Consider the following 10824-nt stretch of genomic DNA (forward strand, 5'->3'; position numbering starts at 1 on the left):
ATTACAGGAGAATGGCAACGGAGCTCCAGGCGACATTAATGCTTGTTTTTCCCTGTTCACAGAATCCGACGGCACCCCAGGAGAGGGATCTTAACCACGGCACTTCACCCCACGAGCACCGAGTGGAGACTTGCACCGAGCACCATTCCTCTGAGCACGTGTGATCAGTGTGTGGGTCAATAAATCACTCTCCAGGGCACTTTCTAGCAGTAGCGAGTCTATGTTCTCATTAACCCTGCGACGATATTTATTTATTGGGCAGCACAACTATTTTCAACATTGATAATAATAGTAAATGTTTCTTGAGGAGCAAATCAGAATGATTTCTGAAGGATCATGTGACACTGAAGACTGGAGTAATGATGCTGAAAATTTAGCTTTGATCACAGAAATAAATTACATTTCACAGAAAACTGCTATTTTAAATGGTAATATTATTTCACAATATTACTGTTTTTTTTTTTTATCAGATTTTTTTCAGAAATTGGTAAGCATAAAAATCTGAATTTTGAACATTAGTGTATGTTTTGTCAAGGTTTGGGTAGAGGGATGAGGCGAGGACTCAATTGCAGGAGGAATTAGGGCTTTTAATAGAAAAACAACAAAAACTACCCCGTGGGGGAAAAACAGGCTGGCAAGGCAGGATCAGGACACGACAGGATACATCAGATCTTGATACGATGACGAACTGGCCCAGGACTTCAAACACAAGGACAATAAATGGGGAGCAAATGAGGAGGGTAACGAGGGAACACATGTGGGGCAAATTAACCAATAATCAGGTAACAAGATGGGTGGGGTCAAGACAATTGACATGAGAGCACATGGCACACAGGAAACGAAGACAAAAGCCATGTGCTCACTCAAAACAAACACAAGCAAATGGCCAGCAAAACAATCATAAGCCATGTGCTTGAACATAAGACACGAACACGCAGCTCATAAGCCGCGTGTTCACACAAGACAAGACAGCACGCAGCCAGCGAAAACCAAGCTGCATGCTACACAGCACAAGACAAAACAAGACAAGACATGAAAGCACGCAGCGTGCAACAACACAAGACAACAAGAAAAGCACGCGGCTGAACACAAACTGCGTGCTACACAATACACAACACACGTGGACAGAAGAGCGCACGGCCAAGCGAACTCGAGACCACACTCGCCCAAAACAGAGAGAACATGGAGCGCGAGTGTCCAGACCCCGACACGAAGTTGAAACTCAACCAGACATGAGTGCCGGGATATGAACACTACGCTCCAACATGAAACAGGACACGCAGACGAGAGCGCACGGCTCGAGCACTCTCGAAGCCGCACGCTCACATGAAAACAACGACACGACGGGAGTGTCAGGGCTCTATCACAAAACCATGAAATACACTAGACCTAAGTGACAGAACCCTGACATGTTTGGGGTTAACTTGCTAGCCATATGGTTCAATGTGCCTTGGAGATGTTGTCCAACAGGAGGTTTGCTCAGACTCTGGGATGCAGCAGGCCATCAAGCACGGAAGAATCTAGAAATATAACAAGCAATTTGTCACATAGCTAACAATATTCAGTATACAATGCCAGTTTTATCACAAGGAACCAAGCTAGAGCACAGGTGAAATGTAGAAAAGAGAAAGAATATGTATTTAATAAATATCCTGAACAGTTTTTATCAATATTTGTTTACCATTAGACGAGATCAAAATGCGTTTGAACTGTACCCAGCGCTGATATAATGACGTCACCGATTAACGGTAAGGTTAGTGTATATTTAGGTTAAATAAAAAAAGCCTATTTCCAATCACCCATTGAAAAATTAGCAGCAAAACTTTCACAGAATTGTCAAAGCCTCTCATCTACACATAAATATGTTATTAAAATCCCAAACTGTCATAAAGAGCTCAGTCTATGGAGTTAGCATATCTCCTCTGAAAACGGCAAATGCTAACAGACTTGTACGGAGACACTAAACCATTTCTATGAAGTAAATTCAACAGAAGCGGGTCAAATACAAGCAAGAGAAATGTCAGATAAAGTTGCATATAATATTTGTGCGATTTCATGGATTAAATTTACCGAAAGCAGTGAAAACAGCAGCGAGAGATGGAGCGTGCAGCTTGTCAGTGCTGTCAGTCGCCCCGTTTTCTTGGCAACTCCCTCCGCTCCAGTGTTTGATTGCTACTCCAAAGTTCAGCGGGCACTCATTAAAACGCGCATAATTTACATAAATAAACATATAAAGATTTCGTAAATAACCTAAATCTAGTTAAATTATTATTAAATCATCCACTTATGTTTTTTTTTTGTAGTTCTATGACCCATTCATAGGTGAAAAATGCCATCCCTGCAGGTGATAGTCAGACAAAACAGCACTTTTATAGTCATAATAAGTATAAAAACAAAAAAGTATAAAAAGTTTAAATTTTATTTTATGTTTATATTTTATTTTTTAATGAACACTCAACCCCTTATTTAGCCTATTACAAAGCCTTCTTGTAGACAGTATATATATATATATATATATATATATATATATATATACTGTTCTGATGTTCCGACCAAATAGTGAACATTGATTCAACATCGAAATTTGATTGACGACCGATACTGACCTTTAAAACAAAAAAATCGACGTTGAATCAACCTCTGCTTGCTATCTGGGGTACTAATGAAGTGCTTTACTGCAGCGCAACCAAATGCATCTTATAAGAGATAAATACTATATACACGATATATGTAAACCGGCTGAGATGTTTGAGATCACTTGTACCCTACCTGATAAAAAAAATCCAGTCTTTCACTCTGCCTATCAATTTGAGTCATGCTAAAGTTTTAAATCCCTGCCGCCAAGATGCTCCTCTGTTGGTCATGGATTATGGAAAGTGAAACGTAAATCTATAGGGGTGGTTAGATTTATTCACACATGTCAAAATGTTTATTTAAAGCTTCTTTATTTTCAGATTCTTATTTACAACATTTTCTTATAGGCTGTATATTAACCGGTTTTCTACCGGTTAGAAAACCAGTAGTTCTATGTGAAATCCGACATTTGTGGACCCCCATATAGCCAAAATGGCATGATCATAACACCTCTGCAAATAATCGACTGTGAGATTGGTAGTCGAATCAGGCTCCTCCTATTGAAGCATCAAATCTTCGACTATTTGGGGTCACCTCTAAGCCTAAATTTAGCTTTTAAGTTCTTGCGCTTTTATTTTGGCTTCAAAATTCATAAAAGTTTTATTATTTTGTGAAGATTATCTTGATGGACAAAATGTGTAAGTTTCATGAACTATGATTGAACACAGAGCTTATTTGTTGCGATAATCCAAAAGCCTATGGAAAAGTCCTATTGGCTTTTTGTCGAGGGAACCAGTGCGATGCTAGCAGCCGATCGGCCTACAAAGTGACGTCATAGTTCCCCCACTCTCGGTGCATTCCAAACGGGATATATCGCCCTCCGAAGGGCACTTTGGAGTGAAAACAATCATGGCAGCCATATTGAAGGGTCGTTCCAAACCAAAGTGCTCAAAACTGGCCACTTTAAAGGGCCCTTCATAATGAAGGATTTCGAAGCGTACAACTGATGGACACTTCAGGCTCCCATGATCCTTTGCGCAGATTATTTGCATGATGACGGCGCCTCCATGTGGGGACGTGATGATGACGCAGAAGGGCACATCAAGAAACAGTTGTTTGTTCCCCTACACCAGGGTTCCTCAAATCTTGCCCTGGAGGTCCAATGCGCTGCAGAGTTTAGCTCCAACCCTGATCAAACTCAGCTACCTGTGATTTTTCTAATGATTCTGAAGACATTGATTAGCATGCTCAGGTGTGTTTGATTAGGGTTAGAACTAAACTCTGCAGGAAAGTGGATCTCGTGGGCCAGATTTGAGGATCCCTGCCCTACACCCTTCAACCATTTGAAGCTTAGGGCATAGGGATGAGCCCTTCTGAATGGAACGCAGGGTCTATTGCTTGGTTTGCTCTATTTCGCCAACAAAACATTATTCCAAACACAGCCACAGCACTGTTTTGCATCTCTGAGCAACATGGCGGTGTTTCGTTCCTGAATGAATCAACCGTTTAAATGATTTGGTTCAATCGAAATGACTTATTAACAGTGACTTGCTCCCACCTTCTGGCGGTTTTAATTTCACATTTAAAGTATCCTTTCATTTTTAAAATAATTGTAAATATCAGTATTCAATGTTTTATGTTTAAAATAACAAAATAGTATTTATGAATTTGTAACTGCAGGTTAAATACATTCATGTCCCGCTGAGCTGAATTGCTTTTGTTTCCTCTGCAATGCAAAGATGAATTTAGTTGATTCTGATATAATTTGTTTGGTAACAGCCAAAATGTCTTATTATTCTAATTGACTGATTAAATGTAATAATTTGACTCACTGATCACTGCTGCACACTTTTAGAAAAGAAGGCAAGGCTTTATAAAGGTAAAAATGCCCATAAAATCTATTTAAACTTATTGGAACAGAACAGATCAATTTCTATCACTGCTGTGAACCTACCAGTGTACAGAATATGAAGGATATCATAAACAAGTTGCACACACACACACACACACACACACCAGAGAGACATTTAAGAGGGTTTATTCTCCAAATAACTCTAATTTCATGTTGCAGAAAAATGTGTTTACTGTGTATGGACTCTTGTTCTTGTTCCAAGTTACCTTCCTGTCCACGTTTTTTGCCAATCACAAAAGCCACAAAGCCTTGCAAGAAGATAGTAAAGGCTTATGTCATGCTTGAGCTTTTGTTAAGCTGAAACTTGAAAGTTAAGTTGCATGACATAAATGCAATGTTTAGGTATTATTAGTATTTTTATTACTATTGTTTTGATTTATGCCTTAGTTTTAGTTTGTACTGTTTACCTTTTTTAAAGTAATGTGAAATTTATTTTGATATTTCTTGATTTATGCCTTAGTTTTAGGTTGTAATGCTTACCTTTTTTAAAGTAGAGTAGAGTAGAGTTTACTTTTCAAGGTTATTAACGTATGCAGTTTCAGCAATTAAAATGTAAATTTTTCTAAAAAGGAAACAAATTAGTTGTTTATTTTAAGAGATCTATCTTATTTTCTCTTGTATATTTAGTATTGCTCTTAAATAAAGAAAAAAATACTTCTTATCCGATTACTCGATTAATCGATGGAATAATCGGTGGAATACTCAATTGCTAAAATAATCGATAGCTGCAGCCCTAGTGGGGACAAGGATAGTAAAACCTGCAATTTTTGACACTGTGGGAACAAGGGGAAAAAATATATATAAATATATATATATATTTAAAAATAGTAAATGATGTTTATCTGAAAGTGTAACAATGCAAACAGGTTTTCTATAAGGGGTTGGTTTAGGGTTAGGGGATAGAAAATATAATTTGGTCAGTATAAAAGTAATAGAAGTCTATGGAAAGTCCCCACAATTCACAGAAAAAAAGTGTGTTTAACTGTGAGTGTGGAACATTAGGCTTCAAATAATGCATAATAACATGTTTACAATCTTTGGCCAATAGTACGAGCAATCCCAAAACTCCTTCAGGCCTATTCTTAACTCACTTCATTAAATTAGGTAAAAGATGTACACCATGCTACAAATATGTTTTAATAAAAGAGACATAAGGAACACTTTTATTCAGGTATTTTATTAATGTATTCATGTATTTTACATTCCATTACAGATATCAATTTAGTGGACACCTTGCAGGGCATATTTGTTCAGAATTTCTGTTTAGCTCTATTATGACAGTTTATGAGCTTGTTTGGTAAAGTAAACAATATAATACACATGTAAATTCCAATGCTTATGTTTTATAGATTTAAACATGGGAGTAGCAAGTGATATACAGTACATAGTGTCTTTGTGTTTGACTGTGGTTTATTTACTTACTAAAATAGCCATTGGTTAAAATCATGTCTCCTAATGCATGGTGTCTACTACAGATATAGCCCTAACTTTAATAATAATAATAATAATCATGGAAAAGCACAAAAGCTCTGGTTTTGGAGTATATTTTTCAATCAGAGATAAATAGTTCCCCAAGTACAACATGTTTATATTTATACATTTTAGAATTAATTGGTGTTATATTATAGGAAATAAGGGGTTCTGTGTTTGTGTGTTTACATAATACTGTGGGATGGGTCTTTCATTTGTGAATGAATTATTGGAGGTTAATTAATTAATTTATATATTTAGTGAAGTACATTATTTATTTATGGTTGTTGCATGGTCCTAAGGTAAACTGCCTTGAAAGTGGCAGTGAAAGTTTATTGTGATTTATTATGGGTTTTGCCCATGATATGTTTCCTTGTGTTTTGCTCTGGCTTGAGTAAGATAATGTAGCATTTTGGTGTAAATATACAGAATAGCAAGCCAAAACTAGAGGCTAAGATCGCAAATATCTCCACAGCTACAGTAAATTTTCCAGGAGAACTGACATAAGCTGGGATAAAGGTGATCCAAACAGCACAGAATATTAGCAGACTGAACGTTATGAATTTGGCTTCATTAAAGTTATCAGGCAGCTTTCGAGCAAGAAAAGCCAAAACGAAACATAGGACAGACAGCAAACCAATATAACCAAGCACAGCCCAGAACCCTATAGCTGATCCTAGATCACATTCAAGTATTATTGTATCTAATGAATGGGTAATATTTTTATACGGGATTGGAGGGGCTAATACCAGCCACAGAGTACATATTATTACCTGAAAAAAAGTGCAACAGAAAACACTAACTCTTTGTAAGGGCAATGTACATTGAGGAACACTTGTACCAGGCACTGTGGCCTTGAAGGCCATTACCACTGCTATTGTCCTTGCCAGAACACAAGACATACAAAGGGCAAAAGTTATCCCAAATGCTGTGTGGCGCAACATACAGGACCACTCAGTAGGCTGACCAATAAAAGTGAGTGAACAGAGAAAACACAGAGACAGTGAGAAAAGCAGTAGGAAGCTCAGTTCTGCATTGCTAGCCTTCACAAGAGGAGTGTCTATGAAGTGGTAAAACATCAGTGCAACTGCAATTGTTAAAGACACCCCGGTTAACGAGAATGCAGTCAAAAGTATTCCCATGTTTTCCTCAAATGAAAGGAACTCCACTTTCTTGAGAACACACATACTGTGGTTTTCATTTGACCAGTGCTCTAAAGGACATTTGATGCATTCAGCAGAATCTAAAAAGACAAATAGAGCATAACATTCTTATACGCACACATTTTATTTTATTTCTTTAAATTAGATGAAAGCAAGCACACATAATATTTTTTGTATATATATTGTGCTATACTTGTAGTTTATGATAAAAAGGTGTTATGTATTTTTATGTATCAAAATGCTGGTCATCTCACCAGTAGTACTGCTGATTTCTCCAGAAGGGCACCGCAAACATTCAAAGCAGCATACTGGTCTCCCTTTGATCACAGCTTGTCTGAAACCTGGCCGACAGCTCTCACTGCACACTGAACTCGGTTTCTGCCATGTTTACACATTCTTACTTTGTTGCACTTATTTTTACTTTCTTTTATGTCACTGACTTATCAAGTACTCAACATAATGATGTTATGTTGTACATACCGTGTGACTGTCTCCTGCCCAAACTATATTGATAGAATTCATGACAAACTGCTGTTCACTGGGTAGTGAGGCATCATAGTGTCCTACAGTAATAAAAGTTGTTTCCCCTGCTCCATTTTTCTGCCAGTTTACTAGTTCATATCTTGCCGTAGGGTCTCCATTTTGGTCAAAGTATATCGTCTCACCTGAGGCCATTGTGAAATTCACATTTTGAAGAGAATGCATTACCTGTGACCATTTTAAAACACTGTTAAAATGTGTTAGATATTACATAATAATATACTATAATAATAATAATAAAGAAAATACATATTTAAAAAATATATATTTACAAGATTTACTTACTTGGCTGGAAACTATTAAATCCTTTGTTCCACATGTTCCTTTGTTTTCAGGTGCACCGTTTGAGGTTTTGCAAGCCAATGTGTTATGCAAAGCATAAGCTATAGCGTAAACTGCCTTATATACATTATTTGAAATCCTTAGCTCAGATACATCTGTGAACTCATTACTCATATTACTCATATTTTCAGATCCATTACAAAACTTCTCATGCTCAGTTTTAGAGCTGATTGAAGGAAAGAGATGGCATCCAAATGCCATCTCCCAAAATTCCCTCAGAAGAGCATTTGAAGGGTTTTGAGATGGATTGACCTTAAGGAGAAATTCTCTCAAGCCTGGAATTTTTGACTTGCTAATTGTAAAACCAACTGCACCATCAAGGACTTCTGAAACAATTTTGGTTGCCAAGTATCTCGCTGTAATCCAGGATTCACTGCCTACCCACTGAATCCCGGTTACATTCTGTCTGATAATCTCCTCCAGCAAAACATCCATTTCACCCTGTGCCAAAAATGCCACAAGAACTTTAGCAGTGCCCTTTTTTATTACTTCAACAACCTTAGCAATCTTCTCTTTGGAATTTGTCCTTGATATGGCCTCTGAATATTCAATGCATACTCCTTCTCTCTCGGCTACCTCTACAAAGGTTGCCATGCCATTGTTTCCATAGTCATTATCACTTCTCACTGCTCCAACCCATGTCCAGCGGAAATGTTTGACTAGTTGTGCTAGAGCTCTGCTCTGGTAGAAATCACTGGGAATAGTTCTGAAGAAAGAAGGAAACTGCTTTCTGTTGCTCAGGCAGGCACAGGTAGCAAAATGGCTTATCTGTCAAACAGAACAGATGAAAATAACAAGAAAACATGTTTCTTTTTATCTTCAAATATGTTATAATAGGAAACATTTATTTCACTTTTATTTCACATTTATTTTGTTTATTTATTCTATGTATTTCACCACAGGAATCCTGAAGGGCCCTGTTGCTCTGGATAGTACAATGGTTGAGGAGGACTCAGATTCTCCAATAATGGCTTTAACTGCTGTTTTTCCAGAGCAGATGTGTTCTGCTGTCAACTCCTGACCATTAATCAGAGCCATTGATGATCTCATAGAGGCTAATGTGGAACCGCAGCTGTCAAATATTTGGTATCCAATCGAAATGTTTGGGAGTAAGCTCTCCTTGCTGTTAATTTCTTCGATGGCAAAGATCATGGTCTGAGCAAAACGGAATTCTCTCAAATTAAGGCTGAGAGAGAGAGAGAGAGAGAGAGAGAGAGAGAGATTTTGTAGTATGGTTTGTCTTGTTGCAACAACAACTTATTGGAAATAATAACAAACACCTTATTTCACAAAATAAAATCTATTACATAGGTCATATATATTTACACTGTAAAATTAATAACACAGAAGCAAAGAAGTAACAAACCTGGTGCACATTAGGCGATGGGGTTTTTCTGTAAAGGATGGCATTTCCAAATTTATTTTGCTGTGAATTGAAAAAGCTCCTCCGATGATAATGTCTCCATCCTTGGACAGCAGGGCATACTCTGGTTTCCCTATCATACTACAGTTAACCTTTATTTCCCCCTTTGTTTTAATGCTGCAAAGCAGCAAGAACCCAAAGACAAGCATCACATAGACTCTAGGCCCTCCCTCAATCTTCTGATGATGATGAGTTTGTTTATATAGTGTTTGTCAGACTCATTATGAGCACATCATGAACAAAGTTATGTAATAATGTGGTGTAAATCTATCAAACCCCAGTGATGTTATAATGTTGTAACAGATTCCAAGAACCTTACTTTTCTTGTTTGCCATTGATTTAGTCATATTACAGACAGAACTGTATGGTAGAAAGATACAAGTTTGTCTCAAAATCATGAAACCTGCTTTTATGTAAATTACCAACGCAAATGCAAAAAAAATTTTTTTAAAAACAAATTAAACCAAAAAATATATTTTTCTCTCTCATACATTTATTTACATTTTGTCAGGGCTTAGGTTTGATAGACCTCTCTTCTTTCCTGCACAATGCTTTGTTTTAGTTTTTTTCTGCACATGCCGGCCGCATTGCGTTTCGCAATTAGCGTGGCTGTGCACGCACTTGCAGCTGTTTGTTATTTCATTAAATTTGCCAAATGACTAACTCCAGACAGGCTGGCTGGGCACTGTCCTTCGGGTGCTTTAACTTCATACTGTCTTACAAACTGGATTCCAAGAACAGTAAGCCTGACGCTCTGTCCTGGCAGTTTGGTGAGCTTGTCGATGAGCCTCCTTCTGACACCATTTTGCCTTCAGGCAGTGTTTGTGGGGGACGTTGCCTGGGGTGTCGAGGATTGGGTCAGGCGAGCTCTAGCTGGGGTTGGGGTGCCTGCAGGGTGTCCGGCGGGTCTGTTATTTGTGCCTGACACCATCTTACAATAAGGTCACTCTTCCAAACTCATGTGTCATCCGGGTGTGAGGAGGTCGCTTTATAGGTCCATATCCCTTGGTCATCAGTCCGATGGCGGTGTGGCTTCGGTTGCCTCATTCTCTTCGTCATATCCATCCAGTCTTTTATGTTTCTTGTGTCAAACCTGTCCAACGTTCTCCCCATTCATGTTTGTACCCGTCCCACCAACATGATCTCATGATAAATCATATATATTTAACGTAAAATGTGGTTCTATAAAACGTACATTTACTTAAATTTTTATAGGCACTAAAACGTACAATTCTGACATATTTTCAGCATCTAAATGTACAAATACTTATGTATTTTCAGCATTTAAACGTACAAAACTGACGTATTGACGACACTTAAAAATTAATCCTTATGAATATTGAAATTGCGGCATTCATTTTATTATTATTATTGTTGTTTTTAGTTGTCATATCAATGAC

General features: G+C 37.6%; 1 protein-coding gene across 1 annotated transcript; it reads right to left on the reverse strand.

Annotated features, from left to right (window-relative positions):
• Positions 1 to 6288: 6288 nt before the first annotated feature.
• On the reverse strand, positions 6289 to 9573 carry olfch1 (olfactory receptor C family, h1). Its single transcript, XM_016249297.1, has 6 exons — positions 9368 to 9573; positions 8899 to 9187; positions 7945 to 8769; positions 7600 to 7827; positions 7374 to 7497; positions 6289 to 7199 (listed from the first exon to the last, which is right to left on the reverse strand). Exons 1-6 carry the CDS (start codon positions 9571 to 9573, stop codon positions 6289 to 6291), a joined length of 2583 nt encoding a protein of 860 aa, XP_016104783.1.
• Positions 9574 to 10824: the final 1251 nt, after the last annotated feature.

This window comes from Sinocyclocheilus grahami, unplaced genomic scaffold, assembly GCF_001515645.1.
Source record: "Sinocyclocheilus grahami isolate Dianchi unplaced genomic scaffold, SAMN03320097.WGS_v1.1 scaffold920.1, whole genome shotgun sequence".
Lineage (NCBI taxonomy): Eukaryota > Metazoa > Chordata > Actinopteri > Cypriniformes > Cyprinidae > Sinocyclocheilus > Sinocyclocheilus grahami.

What these genes read in the sequence shown, in the direction of transcription:
- olfch1 (XM_016249297.1), bottom strand. Translation starts at nt 9,573, where the DNA reads ATGCTTGTCTTTGGGTTCTTGCTGCTTTGCAGCATTAAAACAAAGGGG. An exon ending in GGGCAGGAGACAGTCACACG is followed by an intron (nt 7,498 to 7,599) that starts GTATGTACAACA and finishes TAAACATGGCAG; the next exon opens with AAACCGAGTTCAGTGTGCAG. An exon ending in AGAAATCAGCAGTACTACTG is followed by an intron (nt 7,200 to 7,373) that starts GTGAGATGACCA and finishes TTGTCTTTTTAG; the next exon opens with ATTCTGCTGAATGCATCAAA.